A 26,360-nucleotide genomic window follows, 5' to 3' on the forward strand; every position below is an offset into this window, starting at 1 on the left:
ACGAATTCTAGACAAAATGTTTATTAATTAGTCAATGTTGAGTCCAATCCAAAATGAATGTAATAAAATCATTTATCTGAACTATCTTCTTTTGTTATGTAATAGAACAAACCGGACTGTAAAATGTTATGCTGTGACGCAATGTGCAGTCTGCACCGGAATCATTACTGCTTTATATGCAAAGTGAAGTCGCGGAGTGGTGCACGCTGCACTGGCGCGACTTGACACGCTGACCTCCACCTGACCTGTGCAAATAATGACCTACTTTATTGATTACCCTTGCTTGTCTAGGCGGCTGCTTTCCACGCCTAATTACATAAGTGAAGGACGTGACAAGTGCAAGTGATACACAATGAATACGATTACAATATTTATACAACCAGGGCCCCTGAAATTTCTGGATAAGTTATTGTCGAATAAGAAATTGCATTATCAAAAATACCTTTACATAATAATACCATAAGATATGATAAACACTTAATCTCGTGTCTTCAAAACAACGTCTCCCAGGAAAATAATAATTCAAGGACTCGGTGTTTTGAAACCTTAGAGAACATTGCCAATGTGCATTTGAAACAATTGTTATTGACGGGCTAGTACGAATACTTACCATATTTTCAGTAGTCTTTTTGAATTTAATCTCAAGGTTCTGCTGGAGCGTGCAACAACCTTTAGCAGAAATAGGTATTACGTATGAAAAGCAGGAAAATAAAAATAGTTTTTCCTCATGTTCAGTAGGCAGTTTAGGTAGTGACGTTTAGATAGAAATTAAATATAATTTTAGTTACCGCAAATTAAAAAAACAAATGATTTCTGGGGAGAAAATATAGCCATAAATTATAATATTTTAAAAATAATTTAAATACAACATTATAAAGAACTGTATGTTAGAAATAACTTTAGTGCACAACACAACAAAGAAGCATCAAAGAAGTTAATAAGTTATCCCATCACTATCCCATCACAACACAACAGCAAACTTATCCCTTCCAGCTTACCGGTATGTAAGCAAAATAAGGAATTTTAGAAAACAAAAGACAACAAAATAGCGGGTGTTTTGTATTTTAAATTGATTCCTTGTTTAGCTTCATAGTTCTTCTGTCTATTAACTTTGAAAAATACGTCAATATTTTTTTTATCAAAATGATGCCACAATGTTTTTAAGCAATCGTGCAATATTTGGGACAATTGTATATTTATGAGTTTCAGGCAAAATAAATGTATGATTCGGAAACGATGCTGAATAAATGACGCAGACAGCAGCCTCGCGGGAGTCTCCCTGTGTTGTAACCGAACAAGCAACGAATGTAGTTCCAAGGCAATTTGTTTTGGTGATGGTTTTCTCGACTTTGTTTTTTTCCTTATTCGTTAATTTGGATAAACCATAAAACTACATTTAAATAATGAGATGAAAAAAATCAGGACTCGAGCGGGAATCGAAATAAATATGTAAATCGAAAATCTGCGTGACAGCATATATCACTATAAAAATACTTATACGTTCTTTGAACATTTTTTATGTCAATAATAACGAAAATAATCCTTTTGATAATAGCAAAGTCGATAACCGAAACGAATATAAAAAAGGGGCGACTCTTTTTTATTTCCTTTATTAATTTTTATTAATGTGTTCGTGGACAGTGCAATAGTATGGGTATCTCATTTGGATGTTAACCTTTACCTTATACTTTAATGCCTTGTTGTAGACTTGTTGTTATGCCACATATTGCGCTCCACAATTCATAAAACGTCCCCTGCGCTTTTGTTTTTTTTTTTCGTATCTACATTAGTTGTAATTTCCACCAGCAAAAAGGAAAAATATATAAAAAAATATTTTTATACAATAAAACTAAACTTAGGGCAGAAAATAAATGAGGGGCGAATGTGGTATACACATATTGAATACACAAATCTTGGTCAATGAGGAAAGTCGTGTGAAAAATTACAGGCACGTAGTCGCCCGCGTCGTAATGAAATGGATTGTAAGGGATTAAGTAATGGGTTAGGGATGTTGCATCCATTACAGTTTTGTTCCGCTGTGGTTTCTGAATTTAGATTTAAATTTACAAACCGCATCACACTTGTCAAATTTTAGTATTCAAACAGTCAGTACATAACAAACGACTCATGTATTGTACTGTATTTTGAATTGATTTATTTCCTCGTCATGTAATTTGCTTAAGATATTATTTCATTCTAACTACTTTGAAATCCAAATACGAATAAGTAAATTGTTGCAGGTTGATTTAGGAAGGCTACAATCCCCCGACAGGTTCCCATCTTGTCGCGATGGTGGGGCTTAGTAACCGGGGGGGCTGGTCTGACACAACCAGCCACCTCGGTGAACCAAGAGGAACCCAAGGCCCAGAGACTTTGGTGGGTGCTCTGGGCCTGTTGGACGGTCCCCTCGGTAGTACTGCCATTGGCTGGTGACCCGCTACCAGCCTTTGGATGTGGGAACTATAGGGGAGAGGTGGGGTCGCGGGAGTTTGTCCTCCGCGACCACAGCGCGGCCGTGGCGCTGAATATGGTGCGGTAGGGCCGCAGGGGAAGAGGGGAGTCGGTATGTCTCTCGACGATCCCCCCTGTCCTCTGCGGCCGAAGGATGGCTGCCTCTGTATCGGGCGCAATGTGTGGGTGTCACCTGCCTATCACCTCTTGCACCCGTCCAGGGGCAGACTTGGGTGCCCTGTGGCACCCAGGATTTTGTTGTGTGTGTTGTGACGGTCGGTGATGCCCGCTCCCCCCGTCAGCTTTCTGACTGGTGTGCGGAGTGGGCTTGATGGTCCGCGCCACGCTCGCGTGGAAGGAAAAAAAGGAAGGCTATTCAAACCATTCTGAACATGAAAGGAAGGCTATTCAAACCATTCTGAACAACAAACCAACTTGAACTTTATTAAGCAAATGAAAACGGACGAGAAAATAAAAATAGTTGGTTGGCAAATAAATATGAAAATCAGTATAACAATTTTTGGAAAGTTTATAACAATATTGCATAGTATTTGGTATGGTGTTCTTGATCAAATTAACAGAATCCTACTAATATTACAAATGCGAAAGTTTGTGAAGTCTCTTTCACGCAAAATCGACTGGACCGATCGTTATGAAATTTGATACACTGTTAGAATATAACCTGAAATAACACATAGGGTACTTTTATCCCAAAATTCCCACGGGAGCGTAGCTCCGGAACGCATCTAGCTCTATAACTAGTCAATAAATATGAGAGAACTATTATAAACATTAAGTAATGAGAAATAAGTGGGACAGGAAAATTTCAGTATGAGGTAAATGTTTACCATAACTGCCTACTTCCAATTGCTTTTCTTTATAAAAGAAGAGTAGAGAAGGGGTTTTAGGTAATTTTGAGGGCATTTGTAATGAAGTGCCCTCAACATTGATCTACTTATAAACAATACAAAAATATTAAGTTTTAAAAGCACTGAACAATAACTATGATAGTAGATAAGCGATCAGCTGATCAGAGTATTGATGTAATTAGAGGCATTACGTTTGAAGTATCATCATCGCAAAGGTTATTTTACAGAAAGATGGTCCTGTGTAGATTTATAAAAACTTTATCATTTGACATAAACTCCCTTGACCTGAATGAGTGTCATTCTTAGAAGTCGGCGGTTGTTCCGTTCCACTCCATCCTGGTTTGTTTGTATTCGCAACCGAGGGTTTCCGCTTGCCGATTATTTACATCTGACCCCCAAATGGACTGAGGACCTCCAAACTGCCTCAGACATATATAGATTTATCCTTATAGTTTGAGATCGAGATATTATTAATTGCGGTTTTATTGTGCTCTCCAATCTTTGAAAAAATCCAAATGGTCCCGAAGTTAAAGGCAATATCTGTGATATCATCTTTAGCTATCGAAATTAGAATTTATATACGAGTACTACTAGATATTATAATGTAGATAAAAGAATCTGGAATATAAAATCCTCTTACAGGAAATATTTTTATTGTATGTACTTGCCGCTTTATGTATAATGTCAACTATAAATAAATTAATACCTCTGCGTATAATTTTTCGCACTTTTCGATCATAAATCGATAACATACATACGGTAATTTATTCATATCTATGTGTAAATGAATTTTGATGTGGGTTTCAAAACGTCGTTGAAACTTTTAAATCGGGCTTCAAAAGTATAGACATTGTCATTAACAGCAGAACATCATTGACGTAGGTATGTATGACTGTACCCATGATCTAGTATATAAAAGCAAGTCGTGACTGCATATCTCATTTTACTGGATACAATTGAAACTTGCATACTTGGTGTATTCATCAATAAAATACAATATTCTGTACAAAACAAGGTTGTAAAATTAGATACGAATATTAAATATTATTGATTTGATAATGGAAATAGCAACTGCAAAAACTATTTGTGTAACTCATCATAAGTACCTAGCAGTTTCTTTTGTTAAAAATTAGAACGGTGTTAAACACATTCCTAACATAAATTCGTAATTTTATTTTCTCCTTTCAAATCCTGGTCTAAAACAGTCATGCACGAATAATATTTAACAGATAACTAAGTATATATTTAATACATGTATGTTATGCATGATATATCAGCTGCCCGACATGGCGCCACGTAACGGCCCATTGAAACAAAGTATGAAACTTATCTTTGGAGAGTCAATGTTACGACGACTACGCTGGTGGTCATTTAATATTTACACACCAATAATGAACGTAACATTTTTTTCTTTGACGTTTCATTGATTTACTCAGCAGCACGAGTACTATTGGTAGTCTTTATTTTATGTTCATGATTGCCGCAAGACATCTGATAAATTGACGTTTTGTAATAACTTATTAAGTATTGACGTCACAGTTATGTAATCCTACTTAATTATGTAAATAATTTAACTTATTGTATATAATTACGTTTGTCAACCCTATTGCCCTGCTTTTCAAAGACCGCATGAGTCATACTCTTACCGAGTGGTTTGACCACCTTGCCATATCACGAACACGATGTATAATAATAGGTACAACAATATTAATGTAGTTGGTGTACTAAAACAATTACTTATTTTCAAAGAATATGTACTGTTAGATATTGCGAAATCCACACTAGAAATCTAATTCCCAAACTAAATTACCCATGTGTCATCCATCAGCTGTACAAAATTTTCATTCGTAGAAATGTATAAATACAATTTGTAACAATATATTTTTAGGATGGAAAAATGTTCAGAGGGGATAGGATGGAAAAATGTTCATTATATCATTCACTTCCTCACATCACCTACCTAACCTATCACAGGCCATACGATGTCAAGTTAGTCAGTAATGCAGTATAAAAACGGTGGATGTATGCCATAACCATGAGTCATAGACAAGTGGTTAGATCAGCAGACCATTGAGTATGGAACAGGAGCCACGCAGGCTTCCGCCAGCTGAACCAACACCAGCTGTTGTCGCAAATACCCCGCTGCGTCATCTGGGTAATTTCGACACCACATTCAATAACATTAACTATATTCATTGGAGAGAGTTATTACATTTTTCCAGTTGACGACGTTACTAAATGATATTATTAAATATATATTTACGTTTTAAGAAATAATTTTTAATATATATTCAATTAGTCCTAATGCCGTGGTTACGTAACTACATCCATACTTCTATACAAATATAATTGCAAAAATCTGTCTGACACACCTTCACAGCTAAATTACTGGGCTAAATCACCGCCGCCGGTTTGGAAAATATATAGACACTGACTGCTGAAAACTCACACTACGTGTTTTCGCTTTTGGGAAAATCCTGACCCGAAGTCAAACATAGGCTACCGAGTGCGGAGCTGCTGGCAACAGCTAGGTAGTTACACTGCTATTAGGTAATAAATAATTATGAATGATTGTCTACGTATTTACTGCATTAGACCTAACTAATTGTTATGAGATCCGTATCCGATCGAAGCAAATTTCGTAGGGAACAAATGTCTGCCTATGCCGTTCCAGCCTGGCTCTAACAGAAGGGGCAAACCCAAGAAGTGCCGGCTTGGTGTCATGCTGATGATATATATTTGCCAAGGCTCCAACGCTCAAATACTGAGGAAGAAACTAGGAAAGCGTTTCAATGAGAGACAGATAAATAGAGACGAGAGTGTTATGAGATCGTGTTTCAATACCTGTATAGCATGGGTCAAACATAGAAGTCAATACGAAAGTCTCTATATGGAAAGTATTTTAACTACGTATTTGGTTGTGGAATAATTTGTGCAAATCTAGAACCATTAAAGTACTTATAATTGTAATAGTTTATATGTAGTTATGTTACAGAAAAGTTAATTTGGCTAAGTGCACAATGATACTACATAAAAATCTTAATCTATATTTGAAAAATACGTATTGAATCTAATTGGCTTGTATGTAGATCAGCTCACGCGTGGCCGAGAGCGGCGCCAGCGCAAACATATAATCTTGTGTTTGATTTGGAAATTATGTGCCGCTAACACGACAATAGTAGCGTAATAGCAAATATCGGAAAAGTACAGCAGAATAGCAAAAAACATTGCAATTCTGCATTCCTCGCTTGCCTTTAGACTATGTACTTAGCTACGCACGCGCACAGCGCTCAGACACAAAGCCCGAAAAAAACATTGAAGATTCCCCTTCAATGTTTCAAATTGTAAATATACTTAATGGGCATGTACCTATGTCATTGGATGTAACGAAGATAATAAAGTAACAAACTGTATAGTAGGTACTAATACGACTTTTGTGACTACTTGGCCATAAAAATCTCGAAAATATATGTGGGGAAAATCTGCGAATAATATGTATAATTATATCAAATAGGTTGTACGAGAGACCAATAAAAAAGAAAAATGTGGTAGGTAGATAAAAAACACGTGCTGTAGAAATGGCTAGCAAATAAGTACCTACATCTAGATAATGTATCGTTATTAAGATTATTTAATTAAGTTATGCACTTTATGGATCACACTACTATATTACAGTAGTGTGATCCATAAAGTACAGAACTTAATTAATTAAATAATTAATAATCTTAACCTAGGTAATTACTATGAATTCAGAAGTAATTCTATGGTAAATAGGTACTATAAACCAAATCAAATCAAGAGATAAGTCATATTTAGGGTACATTTTATTATTTATGCTTTTTAAGTCTCCTAATCAACGGAACGTTATACGAATGTTAATAATTGATTTATAATGAAATAAGATAAAACAATAATTGCCCATAATTTTTTTTTAAATACCGATCTGACATGTCTATTTTGGCCTTCGCATGTCAAGGCAATATTAAGTATAATGTCAATTACGTAATATGTAAACAATTTGTTTTTATGTAATAAGACGAAAAATACTAATCTAGTAAGTATGTATGTATACTGAGTCGTGATAAACATTGTAATAGTTATAGATTTATTTATATGATTTTTTATTTATTTACACACAACTGTGTGTGACATATTGACTAATATCTCTCTCAGGTTCACGAAAACACAAGCAGGGAGCATGGATCTACATAAAATATTATTAATATATAATAAAATATTATAAAGAAGATTCAGCGGCAGTTTTATGCCCGGGCGCATGCACATGCAGCGGAGTGCATGTTGCCGGTCGTAAACCACCGCAGAATCTTTCACTCATCGTAGGAAGAGGATTGTCGCTGTCGACACTTATCTCTTTGGGAATGCTATTGCCTCTCCGCTTTCAAAGCTTTTAATTCTCAATTTTAATCTCCTCGTAAAATATCCACGGGAACATATGGCGTGGTCGTATTATACACACGCCGCAAATGTACAAAGTCGATGCCAAGCGGTTATTTGCAGAACTACAAAAAAACAATATAACATTATCGTGGTGCCCACAGTTGGTAACCCAGTCACGTCTAGAGCACACCTACCAAATATGTTGGATGTACCACACTAGCTAACGTCACATCCGTTACACATGTATATGAAGTTACTGGTCTATTGTGTGCTATTATTAACTCAAATTAAAATTACTGTTTCCTGTATTATTTCATTAAATAAAAATATATTGAAATAGTTAATCCTTACAGTATTGTAAATAATTATGATCGATTGATTAAAGTCTTTCTTTCAAATAAGTTATTTTTTATTTGACGTTAATTTAAGTAGGCAGCTTAACAAATAATTAGCATAGTAAGTGGCTGAAGTCTACGTATCTTTTGTTGAGTCTTTCAGAAAATTACGAATTACTTGAACTTTTATACTACTCAAATACTTTCACTTTTACGGCTTTCAGACTAATTCATTAGATTTAAATTGGTTTTGCTCCTCACCGCGAAATACCAGCATTGGGTTTCTTAGTAGCATTAATCTAATGCGTTTGTAATAATTGTCACTGCGCATTATGAATGGGGAATAAACCGTAGTCTGTGGTATTAGTATTTCATTATCTCCATACTGTACATTGATGAAATTCCTCCTCCCCTTCCGATTGTATGTGGTTCTTTAATGTGTCGATTTCCCCGAAAATACGAGACGGATGTTTTTTTTTTTTTTTTCATTATTAAATTATTTACATAGCTTTTGTTAGTCGCTATCACAGACCATTTAACCTATTAAATGGCCTGTGGTCGCTATCGTAATTTAGTTTATTATTACTACTTACTTATTCTGTGACATAGTAAAATAAACTGGCTGCCTAGTATTTTAGTACGTAAATCGATTTTAAAATCAATACACTCTTGTTTATGTTAATTCGTGTAAAGAAAATTTTATCACTAGCCATAAAGTGTCTAAACAGCAGTATCTACTGCATTCATTGCACTGTTCTATGAACTGAGGATAGAGCGCGCGTAACTATATTTCGGGGAATTACATATAACTAATTAAATTAATTTATAGGCATCATATTGCCATATTGGCTCCGCCCCAACAGAAATAACAATTTATTTTAAACAAATAAAGCAATATTACTCTGTTCAAAAAAATGCAAAAACATGCCAATGATGGATATGACCCCATTTTTTTAACTATTCGTATAGGTAGTAATTTCAAAGTAAATTACTAGCTAATTATGTAATCTCTTCATTTACCATCATTAGATACCTTACTAAATAACCAGAACCAGAAATTCCTTTCCATTTATAAATCCGCTAAATTATTCGTAATAATGTCTGTACACTGTACAAAAATAGTTACTCTAAATTGCAAGATCTATGCAACCAGCGGCCTCGAGACGGGCATTAAATCCACGCGCCGTCTGCGCATAATATCGGCGTTAGTGCAAGCTGCAATGCACTGCACATCAAATGCTGACCCTGACTGCACCGCCACGTAGCCGCATAGGGAACAAATACCATTAATCCGCGTCAACGGTGCAAGAATAATCAATAAACACATGTCTTTCGCGTGACATTTCAATTTTTTTTACATACGTCTTCGAAGACATGGGTTCTGGTGCCCATAACTTCAAAAGTTCTGGATAATTTTCCATTAAAATGCACATTCAATAAGCAACTACATAGTTATAGTTAATTACAAATTAGTTAGGTATGACTTGCGCGTCAGTAAGTACATTTGGAGTCGATATTACTGGAGCAATGCTGAGCTGTGTACTCCCATTATCTATCGCTCTTTTGACTCTAGTCTAACCTACAGTCTCTCTTGCTACTAAAAACTAACTTATTTATAGGGCTATATCTATATCGTGAATGTTAGTTGGAATGTTTGTCACTCTTTCTCTAAAACAAGAATAGATGATAGGTACAGGGACAAAAAGATCACACAAATGTGGAGACATTTGTACTTGTAATGCCATTTCTTATTATATTTCGAGGCCGCATGCATCTTTTCCTACTTAGTATTACCTATAGTATATCTATATAAATATATACCTCTAGATTTGCCCATATACGGGCGAATAGGCTTGAATGCGTGTTCAATATGGCCTTACAAATATGAAGGCAAACGATTCGTTACGAGAGCTTTGTCAATTGACGATAAGCAATAAAACATATTACTTATTATTTTTGTTAAATTGTGCAAAGAAGAGGGACTAAAGAAGAGTAGATAGGTACCATTTATTGCTTTGTGTGGACCAATATGAGAGCACTGAATCAAAATTTAAAAAACATCGACATGAATATAACAAACATCTACCAATAAATAGGTACTTCGTAACTTCTTCTACCTTGTAGGTGTTGGTAGGTATTAGATAGGTACCTGTTTTACACTATTCTGTTACATACACAAATAGAGGAAAAATTTAAAAGACATTCAAATACAACCAATACTTGTTTCGCTACGAATATTTGTAAAACTGGAAAAATCTAATGGTTTTGTATCTACCAGTATTTTAACAGAAATACATGCGGAGGAATTATTTGATCTTTTATGCAAAGACAATATACTTACCATATTTTATTTTTCTTCGCAGATTTCTAAAATGACACATGAAACGAAAAACTGCTTACATAATCAGCAGGAAAAGTTAGAAATATTTGAAGTAATTGTAACTATTTTATCTTCGTATGACTTTTTTATCAAGCACATTCCATAAGTGATGTTTGGTTTGTTGGTCACATTTGTAATTTTACGGTCAATTCCAGAGCCTTTATAACACAATCTCCTGCATTCCTGGTTTAACGATTATTATTAGATTTTACTAGGGTAACGGTAAAAGGACTATATCTTTATACTTACATGTCCGATAAAATGATTCGTTACCGGACATAAACTAAATATAAAATGTTTGAATCATGAACCAACAACGATTAACGAATTCTACTTCTTTTTTGATGTATGATGGGATAAAAAGAAAGTTATAAAGTAGGTTTATAGCTTGAAATCATGTATTTACTCAGCGGAGACCTGGGGCAATTAAGACTGGGAACCACTAGTTTCCATATATTCCCTGTTTAGTAATTAGTAATTAGCAATAAGGGTTTGTACTTTCTTTTCGAGCGTGTTAATTGCTAACACTGGTGTCAGATTTTCTTCGTTTCCTAAAGGCATCTGTTTGAACTACAAAGTATTGATTGACCCGTACACATAGGGAAATATGGTATGAAAAATAATCGATGTATTTTAGTTGCTGATCTGTACCGATATTTGTTTTATTAACGTCTGCAGTGTGGAGCCTTCTCTTAAATACAGATAAGCCTGATTATAATACAGTAAATTACAAGAAAATATGATACAAATTGAGACTTGACTAAAGGGTGTTAAATATTTAGTGTTTATCTGGATTTTCCAGGAACATTCAATTTGGTATATTTTGATGTGCATTCAGTATGATCTGTCTCGTGCCCTGCAGGTTTTAATGAATGAGAAATCGCGAAATAATGACTACAGTCATTAAAAATTGCCTACGTGAGTGCATGTTAATGATTTTGATTCATTGATTAGGAGAGTCATTACAATTATTTGGTAGGTACCTAACATTACTTATGTTTTGTAATTATAATAGTAAAACCAAAATTGAAACAATATATTATATACCTTCCTCAGGAATCACATCATCATCCTATTGGTGAAAATCGCATGAAAATCCGTGCAGTAATTTTTGAGTATATCGCGAACAGACAGACAAATAGAGGCGGCAAAGGACTTTGTTTTATAATATGTAAGATATATAGTAAGTAGGATATAAACATACATATTAAAGTAAACTATATCAAAATAATTTGCAGAAACATTTTATAAGCGAGTTGCGTAATATATAAAATTTACGTCAATTCTATTGACAACCTGAAGGGATCTAGGCTATATGAGCTACATAGTCGCAGAGCTAGCGTCATGTTCGTTTGGATACCGTGCGCGCTCGCGGGCCGTCTTCCTTCCCTCTGCGTCACATAGTAAGGACACTGCCAACGTCAGCGTTTCAGATTTGCGTTTCATGAATTTGGAACTGAAATGAGCCACTGGGCCCTATCCACGCCGGTTGCTTATTTACATGCGTCATGGGATTTTGAGTAATATTTAAGTTAATTATATTGAAGTATTTACTCATCATGTAAATCCAGACTTCCATACTAGTAATATTATAAATGCTGTCTGTTCTGTCTGTTCCGCTTTCACGGCTAAACCGTTGGACGGTTTTTAATGTAATTTAGTATGCATGTATGTAAATAATCCCGTTCAAACAGGCTACTTTTTTCAATAATCAACTCCCAAATAATGGGGGGGGTGAAAGTTTGTACGTAAATCATGTGGGAAAAACGACTTACTTTGCTATCACACAAAAATGTTGGTCCTAGAAATTAGTAATCTAGCATGGATAAACACATTAATCAAAAAACATATAATTATGCTGTCAGAAGTAACTATTCTACGCTGACGAAGACGCGGATGAACAAATACAATACATACCTACCTACGTAGATATATTAAAGGTGTAAGTATTGTGGATTCTAGTTCGAACTTTTATTTATTTATTGTTTGTTAATTTTCCAAAAATCGTGCTCACCTCCGTAAATAGGGAATTTTTACTCTTACTGTCTGGCACTTTTCATAGATACTTTTAAAAATAATGCTGAAGCACTCTGCTTCTATTTATCTATTCTGTTATTTTTAAGGATAATCAGGATAGTTATTTCGTAGCACTCAATATTGTTTAGATATATATCGTTAATGTAGGAATTTTCACCAAAAGGCAGAAAAATACGACATCCATTAAAAGAAAACAATGTACGACTGATTTTAGGTAACACAAGTACATAAAATTTCATAGTTAGACGAGGTCTTGTTGGCGACTGATTGTGGCGAAAGTGACGCGCGGCTTTCTCGGTGTCGAACCGATCAATGGGCATGGGCATGAACTTTGGTGAAAAACAGCGGCGTTTAGGAAAACTCAGAGAGGCGGCAAGGGTGACGTGCTGCGACGTCACGAGAAAGCCGAGGCCGGTATAAAACCACGCTCGACCCTCCCACCGGCACACTCGCAGACTAGCAGCAGTCGCTTACTCACGGCTATCGCTCGTTGCTCGCGTTTCTACTACGTTATCATTTCTCAGTTGTGTTCGCGCCCTCGCCGCACTCGCTCGCACGCCATGACCGTCACCAGCAAGATGAACAGTGTTTCCCGCCAGTCGGTGCTGAGCCGTCTCGGCCCTGGCGGACTTCTCTATGCCGCAAATAAAATTTTAGCGGTACGTTTCAAATGTGCAGTGATGTCTTAGAAAAGTGAATATTTCCTGAAGTGCTATTGTTCCGGTGTAAATTACATTGGTGTTTGAACGTGTATTTTTTGTTGTCCTCAGGTCGCTGTGCCTGGCAAAGAAGACGAACGCTGGCGCAAAGATGAGGGTGCTCTCCTGTTCAAAAGATGGAGACGCGCCCCCGCGCCGTCCGAGCCCGCTGCCACGCAGGCGCCCGCGCAGGCTGCACAGCCTTCAGAACTGCTCAAGTTCCTAGCTATTGTAAGTTGATTTTAAATAATTATGTATCAAATGTTTAATAAAGTCATATATTAAACTATAAAGGCGTGAGCTCCCAGTCAATTTGTTCTTACATTTTTAACTTTCATTCATTAGGAAAATAAAATTAAAAATTTATAATTTTAATTTGTTGCAGGATAAGACAAGATGTTCCCCTAAATTTGAGGGTCTAAAATATACCATTATCTTGCCCAATTCCCTACTTAATGTCCTCCACTAAAATCTAATTATTTCTTTATTTTGTTACAGAATGCATTAGAGTTATCAGCTCCCGCGTCGGACGCACTATTGAAGTCCCGCTCATCAGAATGGTTCCAGCTGTCGGGGCACCCGGGGTCGCTAGCGCCCGCGGGCCCCGGCACTGTGTGGAAGAGACGCGCACCCGGCGACCACCCTGGGCACAACCCCGAGCGTGACGCCTACGAGGCCCTGGCCGCCTGCCCGCACATGCGCACCGCTATCCCGCTTTACTACCGTGAACTGGAGTATTCTGGAGAACGGTTTATTGAGCTCCAGGATCTCCTCCATGGATTCCGGGACCCCCACGTGATGGACATTAAAATGGGAACACGTACTTTCCTCGAAGATGAAGTCAGTAATGCACGCGCGCGCACCGACCTCTACGAGAAAATGGTGCGGCTGGACCCCAAAGCTCCCACCGAGGCTGAGCATGCAGCGCGTGCTGTTACCAAACTACGCTACATGCAGTTCCGTGAGCAGCGCTCGTCTTCCGCGGAACAAGGCTTCAGGATCGAAGCTGTGAAGCTCCCCGGCCAGCCTCCTCTCACGGACCTCCAGAAAGTGCGCGAGCCACAACAGCTCGCTGCCACTGTGGCCCGGTTCCTCGGAAACGACGACCGTGCTCGTACTGCCATTGCCGCACGACTCCGAGAGATTAGAGATCTATTCGAGCGCTCAGAATACTTTAAAACGCATGAGATCGTTGGCAGCAGCATTTTCATCATCTATGACGATGAGCGCGTTGGCGCTTGGCTAATAGACTTTGCAAAAACCAGAAAAGTCCCTGACGGTACTGAAGTAAACCACCGCTCGGCTTGGCAGCAAGGCAATCACGAAGAAGGATTCCTGTACGGTTTAGATAGACTGATAGACACTATAGAAACGGCTAAGTTATCTCCACAAAGCGATGAAACAGTGACAGAACCTGATGTGTCACGTTGAACATGTTGGCGAGAGGACCCCGGACTCGCCTCGGTCGTTGTCACCGTTCGCTGGCCTCGTGCCACAGCCCGTACCGCTCCCAGGCTCTCGAGTCGTTGCATGGAGATGTACCTAACTAAAACGTATTGTGATATGTTCATGTTCAAGAAAATTGCGATTGATCGCCTAAAATGTTGATCTAGTCCATAGTTATTATTAAAATGTCATTCTTTTTTTATTAAAAAATGGTTATTATTTATATACCCTTTCAATATCCTAGCAAGTACCTAAGTATTATTTACTTTTTATTAGATTACCTTGCAACGAAGAATATTAGCGATCAAGAAAAAATATGTAGGTAAGTAAGAGTTTTACATTTAATAAAATTGTGCCTGGAATATCAATTATGATTTGAGAGAAAACAGACGAATAAATGTCTAGCCATGCAGTTTCCGTCCAACCCTGGCAGAAGAGGCAAACCTTGGCTAAGGGAATATTGGCTGATTAAAAGGATGCCGAAGACCGTAGGTACGCAGTGCAGAAAAAGTAGAAAGTCAGGCCTCGGGCTCGACATTTAGCGGAAGAAACCGGCAAAACGCTCGGATGAGATAGAGATACCAAGTTTCCAAGATACCACGGTCGTGGCTGAGCCAGAACACCCCGTGTCATCATTTAATAATTCATGACTTATGTTCTTTTATGGGCCAACTCAAATCACTATAAAGTTTCTACGCAGTAACAAATATTACCACAAAATTCCACGTTTATATATCATACACCTCTGCCGTGTGAATTACTGAAAGAAAGTATACTAACCTATGTGTTATTCCAAGTTTTATTGTATCCTTTTACGAAACTTCGCCATGCAGCGCCAAGAGTTACAAACGTCAGAGTCCGAGAGAGAATTAGTAAGCAAGGAGGAAGTAAATAATAGGTAGAATGAAGGCTAGTGAGGTTTCTTTACGTGGAGGAAGGAATCGTTTTAATCCAAAAGGACCGTGAAAAAAAAAAGAAAATTGATACATATCATGATAGAGTTTAGATTATGTGGTGGTACTAAAAATTATAGGTATCGATGTACCAAAAGCCAAAAGGTAATTGTACAAAATAAGCTGAACAGTCGAGGAGAGATTCTTTAACTCGACGTGGATATGTAATTGAACTAAACGTTAAAAATTTTATTAAAAATTTAAGAAACCCCCGACTCCTAAGAAAAGTGACGATTTCCAAATGTCTGAACATACATTTCACTCTCGATTAAATTCTTTTAAATAAAAATAATCACCAAAATCGGTTCAGCCGTTTGGTCGGTTCAACGTTAAACTTATAACTTTCCCTCCTTCTGTAGTCGAGGATAAATTAAACTATATCTGCCGAGACTACTAACGCCATCTAGGCGTAGTTATATCGTGCGAGACTAAAACCCACTGATACCAGCTACACCATATTCGGCCATGAGCGTGGCGATGGTGAATGACATTAGTCAAATGGCTCATTCTCACAGTTTAATTTTACGCCGGCTACACACTATCGCCGATCTCAGATTCCGAAGCGAATGAATAATGAACGTTTCGTCGTTTGCATGAGAGCTTTTATTTACCGCAATCAAACCAGCAATGTTCGGCGATCTGTTTCGCGATACTGTATAGCCAGTATGTATTACCCTATGATGGCTGGTAAATAAAATATATCAAATTCTTAGTACCAATTATATTATTATTATTGTATAATATAATTAAGGGCATTGATTACAAGCAAAATTACTATATCTAAAACTGAAGAATAATAAGTCACTAAATTAAAAATTAGTATAAGAGAAACTTTTAAAAACATTTTAAAATTAACAAGAGCTTAAAATTCCCCAACTCTGTCAAGTTTACAAATTATATAATAATATTTAGAACTGCCACAGCATTAGTTGCATTCAGTTGCAAAAGACAGAGGAGAATTACAAAGGGATTCGGCGAACTTATTCAATAAATTCGCGGATCACATCCATCTTCTCATACACAACAAATGTCAATACATAATTAACATAATACTAAACTTAATTATAATGTGTCAACCATAGTCAAATTTTTCTTTGCTTTTATTACCCGACAGTTGTTTACCTTCGTAGCAAACCGTAAGGAGTTAAGAGTCTCATTAAAACATTCATCGAATTGGTTGATATTAACCAACATGAGAGTTTTAGAGTTACCTCCAAGGCTGGGCATCAACAAATGAGTCAGTTTGGAATTTCTGTAGGGAATGTGTGACTGGTTAGTCTGAAGAGACAAAATGACTTTGGAAAGTTCTGATAATGATCTGTTTATGTGTTTGGTTTCATCCATCCTTTGAGTAGTTTTGCCACTCTCAGATCCAGCCAAATCAACTAAATTCAATTGACTTGTGAATTTTTCTTTGCGCTTTTCATTGATAGCAGAAATTTTTATTTGTGCAACTGAGTGTGACCTAGAACTTCTTTCATTGTTGAGTGTGGCAGCTGTTTGTCTATTACGTTGGGCAAATATCATCAATCTGATGAAGTCGTGAGAGCTCTTTACTTCTTCCTCTTTCAAGTTGGAAACATAAACATCAATGCCCTTAGAATTGACCATTTTGATTTCATGGCTCACCTGGTCCTTGCTGGAATTCAGTAAGTCATAAATTACTTCATTATATATCTCTAAAAATGAAGCTTTAATAGTTAACTCCCATCCCATTCTTTTCAAGTCTTCCATGGAAGTGAATATCATGTTAAAGGCTCGAGGTATGATACCATATTGCTCAGTGCCACAGCCACCTTCCATAGTATATGTTTTGCCAGACCCTGTTTGACCATATGCAAAGATACAAACATTGTATCCATCCAAAGCAGACTGGACCATAGTAGATACTTCTGCAAAAACATCCTCTTGTGAAGCATGAGGTGTGAATATTCCATCAAAAGTGAAGGCATGCTGAGATTTCCCTTTCCGTGCAGAACTGAAATTCAACTCTATTTTTTCCACTTCAATTGAGCAGGAATCTATGACATTTAGGTTAAAAAGTGGTTTTGCTGTCTCAGATTCTAATGGTGGACGAACTCTGCAGTACACACGAATATTGCCCTTCAAATCCTGGATAGTATTTCTCAAGTCCCTTTGTTCTTTGTACATAGAAGCTAATATATTTTGAAGAGCTTCTGCATCAGTTTTATACTTAACAATGGCTTCTTGAGCCTCTTTAAAATCAAGCTGAAGCTTGTCATATTCAACAGAAACTTTCTTAAGATGATCAGAGAGGACCCTCAATGCTTCTGTCTCCTCTTTAAGGCTGTTATGTCTTCTTGTCAAACTATCAAAATCACTCTGCAAGCTCTCTAATTCTGCTGTCTTTTTCTTCAAACTCGTGGTCACTTCTTCTAATATCTGAGTTTTTCTATGGAGACTCTCATTCTCATGCTTCTGAATGTCAAAATCCACTTTTATTCGTTCAAATTCTGAAGTCTTTTCTCTTAAATCAGTTAAAGTATTTAGCAATTTTTCTTTTAGTATATCTCTTTCACTTGCACAGCTATGAACAGACTCTTTGACTTTCTCATATTCATCAGATACCTCAACATGTTTATCTTTTAACTCATTAAATTCACTTTTAATCACTTTGTGCTTTTCTAATAAGTCATTAAACCTGGCTTTGTAGTCATATGGTGGAATTTTTGGAGCAACAGTTGCAGGTTTTCTCTCAACCTTAGTTATTTTAGCTGGCTGGGCAGTAGATGGTATCGTAGCGGCACGTTTGAGTCGTTGAGCAGGTAATGTTGCTCCAGGACCAGTCTTGGTCAAAGGTCTGGTGTGGTTTTGAATTAAAATTTTCTTATCAGCATCACTGAGTCCATTTACTATAGTACGAGTGATTGGACGATTATTCATTAAACCTGGTCTGTTCTCTTTTGCAGCAGATATAGGCAACTTTGGAATTCTGGACATCTGTAATGTGAAATAAGTACAAGAATGTAATTTAAAACAATAATTATTGTATTGCGATATTATCCATTTATTTGAACTCATAAGTATTCTCTCATCATCATTGCTGGCATAATACAGAGTGCCAGAAGTAATAGATAAATAGAATAAATAGATTTTTACTAACAGATCTAAATGTAGTAGGTAGGTACTAACATTATTATTACTTATTATCTATACTATTTTGATTTAAAAATAGTAGCTATATAACATAGGCTACACTAAAATACCAACCTTGTTCATTTATGTTCCTTTTTTGGAAGTTTTAAGACCCACTTCAGTTATTCTTCTGTAATTAAAAATTACTAATTATTTTATTTCTGAGTGTTTCACCATATTTTGGTAGTTGTATCTATCACTATGTTCACAAAAATTGCAGTCATGTATTTGTAACGGATGCAAAAGGGGTGTTATAAATAGAATAATATGTATAAGGGAAATGGCATAAGATTATAACACAAAACTAATGTCACTTTAAAAACATGAATTAATATTTAAAACGTATCTACTATAATACTAACTTTGTAAAATGCCTTCAAGTAAAAACACCAGCAAATTGTTTGTCAAACAAAAACGGATATCTTCCATTTAAAAAATTCAAATTTCAAAACTGACAGCTAGAGACAGACGCCGAGACGCGCTGAGCCGCTGACATTAGTGTTGCTATGTATACAAAAATAGGGAGATTACTGCACATTTATCCCACCAGAGTACAGCACTGTATGTTAGGTACACAAAAGCTTTGCCGCCTTTTTATATGTCGAATAAAACGTTTATTTTAGAGTACTTTATCAATCCTTTCATTATGTAAACCTTCGTTTGTGAAAATATACAACAACAATGTAGCATATTTGGGTGCCAATATATTGGAAAAAATCGTTTTCCATAAGATAAAAAACTTCGAAACGCCTCACGCTGTAAAATTTTTGAGTCGGTAAACGTTCGAAAAAAGCTCGGAACACTTCACACGTGAAGACTTATTAAAATATTGACTTCATACAGGTAAGATTTTTAGTCAAAATCAAGTTTATATCAGTTTATGACCACAGTTGACCAAATAATGCAGAACATAACCTAAAATAGTGTTATTATTTTTAGGATAATCCACTAAATACTTCAATTTTACTTTAAACTCGCACCACGATTGCGTAGAAGGTATTTTTGGTCGTAAATCTGCAACAATATTGAAAAAGGCGCTTTTTGTCTTCATTGGCAATGTTTGTTACCTTAGATGTACCAGTAGCGCCATCTGCGCTGAGCTTTGCGCAATATGCCCACACATTTAATAAATCATGATAGGGAATGCCATAGCTATATCTTTTTCAATATAAAACCACGATATGTACCTAGGTAGATAAATACTGAACTACATTTATTTATTTGCCATTACAATGCTAAATAGAATGGTCAAGATTGATTTAAACATTTAGTGCCCTCATTTATTTTCTTCACTTTCTTGACAGACCGTAAAATTTAATTAATTTCATGGTCGTTAATGTCGATTTTGATGTTATCCCTGAATAAAATTTCAATATCCATTTCTTAGGTGTATTGCATTTGCATTGCATGGATGACGACCGATTGGTGCCCGAGCTTGTGACTGGTACCGTGACCGGCACGTTCGGCACTATTGATGTATGTCACAGCAAAGTAAACTTTTTTGTAACTTAAACTGAAGGCGTATTTTAACTATTAACCAATAATATTTTGCACTCTGTCTATTTCGATTGAACCAATAAAAGCTATTGTTCACTTGTAGGTGGTGCATTTATTTTACCGTTCTGTGAATTCTATACAAGAATGAGATGTGATGTACTCATCTTGTATGAGCGAAATGGAAGATATGATGTGTGGGCCAATAGTTTTCTCTGTCAACTTTTTTTACGTTACGTTTTATTTATGTAAAATAGGTAGGTACGTTCATAATTGTGCATATGAATATTCAAGCGTTCGTTTCTATTTTATTTTGTAATATTTCCGTGTTTATTGCGTTATTTTTCTTTGTTTTTTACATGTTCTATTTTCAGTAATTTCATTGGTTATTAAGTCAGTGTTAGTTTAGGCAACCAATCATGTTGTACTATTTAGAAACGTCATGTTTTTCCGGAAACGATAGTCGGAAATAGAGAAAACAAACTAATGATAATGAATATAATGGCTGACTGTCAAATTGCCATTTTTGATAGGTTGAGTGTAGTGCTCTGAAAATTATCAGAATGTGGTTTTTGTATTTGATGTATGTTTAAAGTGTAATGCTTCTTGAATTGTGTTTATTAGTGTAATGGTTTAAGTGTAAGTTGACTTATACAGCTCGAATCCCTACAAATAAACAATTGTTAACCTGTTTATCTCCATTGACGGATGTCCTTGTACATTTTGCAAGAACCGAAGTGGCGGTAAATTTGATCTTTGAAATATTTTAATATGTAGATATTGAGTATTTTTACGCAATGGGTAGCCCTGAAGAAAATCAAGTTACCTGTGAAACTAACAGTGAATTAGAAATCGCAGATAATGAAATTGGCGGTGAAATATCGGAAAACGAGGTGGTTGATACTACCGCTTCCTCAGTGAATGTGTCCAATTGCCAATCTGCCTCTGAAGCCAATACATCAAAAGAAGATTCTATTACCGGATCTACGAAAAAGACCAAGAAAAAATCGCGTCATGGCAAAAAGGGGCATTTACCTGCCAAAGATACCAGCGATAGGAGTACCGTACGTAGGATCCATTACACAGCTACAAAATTTAAGCAGGGCAGGAAAAGAGCTCAGAGTATTCCTACAATTTCTAAGTTCTTTCTTCCACATAAAAGACCTCGTAAGGAGGTATTTATACCCCCCACAAAGTTTCTTCTTGGAGGGAATATCTCAGACCCTTTAAATCTGAATAGCTTACAAGATGAAGATATAAATAGAGCTATGAATGCTGTTACACCAGAGTCATCACCATTGCCTACTCCTCCAAGGCATAAGGCAAAAATTGATGTTATTATTCCCCCGAATATAAGAGATCCATTAAATTTGATGGAGCCCTTAGACAATGAGGAGTATGAGAAGAGGCTAGAGATGCAGCAGAGAAAACCTCGTAAAAAGGCTAGACTAAGGCGACGCACAACAGACAATTCTTATCCGTCTCCAATAAAAGAGGTGGCTGAAGTAAAAGTAGAGGGAATCAAGGAGCCATTACCTCCTGAACCATCCACTTCAGCTGCAACATCAAAGTCACGAAAACGGTCATGCAGTGACAGTGACAATTCATCACAAAAAGGGAAAGATGGTAAAAAGATTCGTAGGATGGATTCCTTGGATAAGATTGTAAGTCCTGTAGTGCCACAACCGGGAGCTTGGATGCGAGCAAGGCCACAAACCCGCACGCAGCCTCCAGAGCGCCCTGCTTCTCCACATCGTACTAAGCTTAAAAGCTTGTCAGAAGAGGAAAAGAAGCTACCAACATTTCATCCCAAGAACTCACGATATCAGTATGGAAATTATGACAGGTAAATATTTTGCTTAAACTGATTTCATAATTCTAACTTGATTATTATTTTATTGAGTCTGGTAGGAATATGAGTAATGTTTTCTTATTTTGCTATATCTGTGTTGTGTTGCTAATTTTTACCATAATGAATGCATAGGTAAAAGATAAATTTCCTGTATGAATTATATTGTCATAACATTACTATTTACTAAATGGTTTTCTACACAAGTTAGCATTGTATATTTATTTTGTGTTACAGTTCAGTAATCATTAGTAATAATTCATATTACTTTAAAGTAGAACTGAAATAATTACTACTCAGATTAAGATTTGCTTTTTGGGGTTTATGCTTGTGTTAATTGATCTCAAGATTTCAATTTATTCAATATACATAAATAAAATTAACATGGTACCTAAAGACAGTGAATAAAAAAATGGTAAATAAAATATAATATCAGTTACTCTGAAGTGAAATTCAACTCTGATATTAATTATTATAGTATTAATCAAATTAAGAATGAGGTTCTTTTGATGGAGTACAATCTGTGGCAGAAAACAGACTAGGATGGAAATTTATAATGTTAAATAAAAAATGATTTTACACCAACTTTAATATTAATCTGTTCCTTTTTTCAGGTATTATGGTTACCGAAATTTAAATGCAATGATGGATGTCCGCCTTCAAGTTTTCGAGATGCATAGGCATCTGTTTCATAATAAGGATGTGCTGGACATTGGGTGCAATGTTGGCCACATCTCCATTGCTGTCGCAAGAACCCTAGGTGCTCGTTCTGTTGTTGGCATTGATATTGACCCAGTTTTAATTGGTATGTATATTTAATTGGTGTGTAATATAAGAGTGTCATAGTTAATTTATAAGTATTCATAAAATAACATTTTGGGCGATGTTTAATTTTCTTTGGTGTAAGTTGTCAAAACTAATTTTTTTTTAGTGTTTAGTCCAGTATACCTACCTACTCAAAAATATTTTAGAAGAGATTGAAAATTTACTTTTAAGCTAGAAAAAATAATGCTATGTTTTATCTCCATAAGTGTTTAATAGAATTCAATTATCAGTTTTAGTTGTCTTGCTTCCAACTTGATAGTCTATTGGAATTGTAATTGGTTTTGTACTATTTTAACCAATTGTCCACTTTGATTTTTTCCACTTTCCAGGGCGAGCCAGGAAGAATCTTCAATCATTTATAAAGGTCCCAACCGACCAGCCAAAAGAAGATGAATCTAGGGAGGATAAAAAATCTGTAAATTGTGATAAATGTAAGGACGAAAAATGCGAGGATTGTGCAACAGATCAAAAGCAAGATAAGGAAGATCCTAAGAAAATAATGGGGAAAAAGCTAAAAAAGAGAAAGAACAGGAAATCTGTACATAGGCAAGATCCTGGGCAGTGTTTCTTCCCTATGTCCATGTCCATGCTGTATGGACCCCTCGGCAACTCGGCTGCTGAATCAACGTCGCTTACATTCCCACACAATGTTACGTTTAAACATGTAAGTGCTTTTGTTACTTATTCATTACGCCATATGACGTAATGCTTAATGTAGATGCGTCAATGGTATCTTAATAGAAATTGTGATGTCATCGAAGTGTGTGTATATTTATGTGGAGAACTATATTTTAACTGTAAAGGGAATAACTGATTATGTCTAATATACAGTAGGTTATAGATTGAGACAAGATGATATTTATAATAAAAAAATCGAAAAATTAAAACAATCCAATATCAGACACTATGTTTAAGTTCTCCAATGTCTTATTTGTTTTCTAGATCAATATAGAACCTTTTTTTCTTGCAATGTGAAATAAACGGTATCAGCTGATCAAATCTATCTAGTTTTAAAATTTTTGTTACTAATCAGAGAAATTATATTATTAAGGACAGTATAAAAGATTGGATTTTTTTGTCGATTCTGTGCATATAACTAATAGTAAACTCTAATACACATTGTACATAATCAGTAACATATTTTATGTTACATCACATTATATTTGCCAAGGGATTTTGATATAGCATGTAAATAACACTACCATTCGTTATTGCTAATTTATTTATTTTCAGGGCAACTACGTGCCGCGCGAGGATGTGGCGCTGGGGTCGGAGAGTCCGATGTTCGACCTGATCCTGTGCCTGTCCACCACCAAGTGGCTGCATCTCAACTGGGGCGACGCGGGCCTCAAGCGTGCCTTTCGCCGCATGTTCGCGGATCTGCGGCCCGGAGGTAAACTCGTCGTCGAGGCCCAGAACTGGGCCAGCTATAAGAAGAAGAAGCGTTTGACGGTAAGCTTTAAGATTAAACTCACTGTCATTATAAAAAAATAAATTAGACTATTATTTAGTGTTATATAGACAAATCAAACAGATTGGGTGAGCCTCGAATTAATAATTTTTGTTGAGGTATACTAACTCGTCGATACTATATGTTTATCCCTTCAGTCGCCGTTGAAATTATCTTTATTTTAATTTTTTTCTTTTTATTGCATCTGATTATGCAATCGAATACATTTAAACATTTCATAACAATCTTAAATATGTTTTTTCCTTTTTGATTTGACTGGGGATCGAACATAAAAGTGAGACCTTCCGTGTAGTCATGATGACCTACAAAAGAAGTTGTTTATAGGTTTTTATGCATCTGACATTAAAATAGTGATACAATTCTATATACAACATTGATATATTGAATTAAAATTAACCTTGTTTGTATAATTTAGTATTATTGTTATTAATTGGATAGCCGATTCTAGATCAATCAGTAAATTTGAGAATTAATAAAATAATTTTTTGACGTTTATAATTTTTTGTTTACTAAATTATCGATGTTATTATGTATTTCTTATTTTTGGTCTTCATTTAGTTTTTCTTTTAACAATAATTTATTTCTTTTGCAGCCAACCATCTACGAGAACTTCAACTCGATCGAGCTGTTCCCGAACAAGTTCCGCGAATACCTGCTGTCGCCGGAGGTGGGGTTCAGCAAGTGCTGCATCCTGGGCGTGCCGCAGCACGCCAGCAAGGGGTTCCGGCGGCCCGTGCAGCTGTACATCAAGGGGGACTTCACGCCCAGCAAGGCGCGCTGGTCGGACGCGTACGCGCCGTCGTCGCTGCGCTGGCCCGAGGCGCCCGCGCCGCGGCGCACGGTGTACGCGCCCGCCGCGGCCGCCGCGCGCCCCAGCGACGACGCGCCCGAGCGCGGCGCCGCCACGCCCTACTCGCCCAACCTGGACTGCTGCGCCGACGACTCGCCCTTCTACAACCCACGCAGCGACTCGTACGCGCCCTCCTACCAGCCGCCGCGGCCCACGGTGTACGCCACGCTGCCCTCGCCGCTGGGCAGCGCCTCGCCCGCGGCCTCGCCCGCGCGCCGGCCCGACGACTGACCCCCGCGCTACATGGACCTGCTGTAGAAATGAGAGGACGCGGTTTTTAGCATTTATCCGGCACGTGTTTAGATGCTAGTCGATGGTGTTCCGGTGGGCGCGCTCGCCGACGGCCGGCTACAGTGGCGAAACCGTATCGCGGCTCTCGAAAATACATTATAGTAATGTTTGCAATGCAACCCAGAAAACAATTTTCTTTCGTCACAAGATCTTCCCTTATTTGTCTAATGGTCGATTTGCAAAAATGGCTTTGGATTTTTTGATGATCTATCGCCTGAAATTGACATATGCTCATTTTGTAATATCGATTAATGAGGCTGTTAATTTATCCACTGAATTTAAAAATTGTTCGAGTTGTATAATGTGGTCTTCCCATGAAATACGGTGTGAGCGTCGCCCCTTTTTAACCTGTGATTTAGATAGCGTTGCATCTGCGTACGTGCATTTTTATTAAATTAGTATTGACATTTGATCTCCGCAATTAGGGGACGTCGAAGGCGATCACTCACGCTTAGTGCGAATCATTAGATGATCGAAGTGATAGTCTTCACACACGCCTCCCCTCATTTCAAAGTTCCATGTGCCCCCGCCTTTCTTTTTTCATGTAAATATTGGTTTAGAACCATAAGATTATGTTTCGATAGGCTGAAAGTATTTTATAATATTATACTCAAGCATTAATCTACATTGCATTTTTATTTTTCACCGACAACAAAGTATATATGTAATGTTTCAGGAAATACGCCCTATTGTAGTAGGATAAATTACGCGTGACTACATCCACAAGCGTACCAACTTCCCTACGAATTATTCCTCTGACCCTCTCCTCTGACTCCTCTCCTGTGAGCGATGAGAGAAATTGACCGTTGTTATTTTAGGAAACCGTTCATCAGTGAACTCTGCGTTGTTTAGCTCGT

The 26,360-nt window shown here is 36.8% G+C and overlaps 3 protein-coding genes across 13 annotated transcripts in view; 2 read left to right on the plus strand and 1 right to left on the minus strand.

The window, feature by feature from the left end:
- IP3K1 (Inositol 1,4,5-triphosphate kinase 1) overlaps nt 1–14,837 on the plus strand; it is a 73,288-nt gene extending 58,451 nt beyond the window's left edge. For 10 of the 11 annotated variants that reach the window (XM_053769830.2, XM_053769831.2, XM_053769832.2 and 7 more), the window contains 2 exons: nt 13,241–13,399; nt 13,667–14,837. In XM_053769830.2, the coding sequence (XP_053625805.1) occupies nt 13,241–13,399; nt 13,667–14,599 (1,092 nt within the window). In that variant the 3' untranslated portion in view covers nt 14,600–14,837. Of the gene's footprint in view, nt 1–12,899; nt 13,130–13,240; nt 13,400–13,666 lie in introns of those variants that run through there. The other variant, XM_053769836.2, reaches the window with a different exon arrangement.
- Nucleotides 14,838–16,273: 1,436 nt separating this feature from the next.
- On the minus strand, nt 16,274–19,235 carry ncd (non-claret disjunctional). The gene is made up of 3 exons (XM_053769263.1): nt 19,086–19,235; nt 18,799–18,853; nt 16,274–18,528 (listed from the first exon to the last, which is right to left on the minus strand). Exons 2-3 carry the CDS (start codon nt 18,805–18,807, stop codon nt 16,630–16,632), a joined length of 1,908 nt encoding a protein of 635 aa, XP_053625238.1. The 5' UTR covers nt 18,808–18,853; nt 19,086–19,235; the 3' UTR covers nt 16,274–16,629.
- Nucleotides 19,236–20,724: 1,489 nt separating this feature from the next.
- On the plus strand, nt 20,725–26,128 carry LOC128683539 (7SK snRNA methylphosphate capping enzyme bin3-like). Its single transcript, XM_053769262.2, has 5 exons — nt 20,725–22,063; nt 22,681–22,871; nt 23,221–23,555; nt 24,125–24,343; nt 24,955–26,128. Exons 1-5 carry the CDS (start codon nt 21,015–21,017, stop codon nt 25,441–25,443), a joined length of 2,283 nt encoding a protein of 760 aa, XP_053625237.1. The 5' UTR covers nt 20,725–21,014; the 3' UTR covers nt 25,444–26,128.
- Nucleotides 26,129–26,360: the final 232 nt, after the last annotated feature.

This window comes from Plodia interpunctella, chromosome 3 (genome assembly GCF_027563975.2).
Source record: "Plodia interpunctella isolate USDA-ARS_2022_Savannah chromosome 3, ilPloInte3.2, whole genome shotgun sequence".
Lineage (NCBI taxonomy): Eukaryota > Metazoa > Arthropoda > Insecta > Lepidoptera > Pyralidae > Plodia > Plodia interpunctella.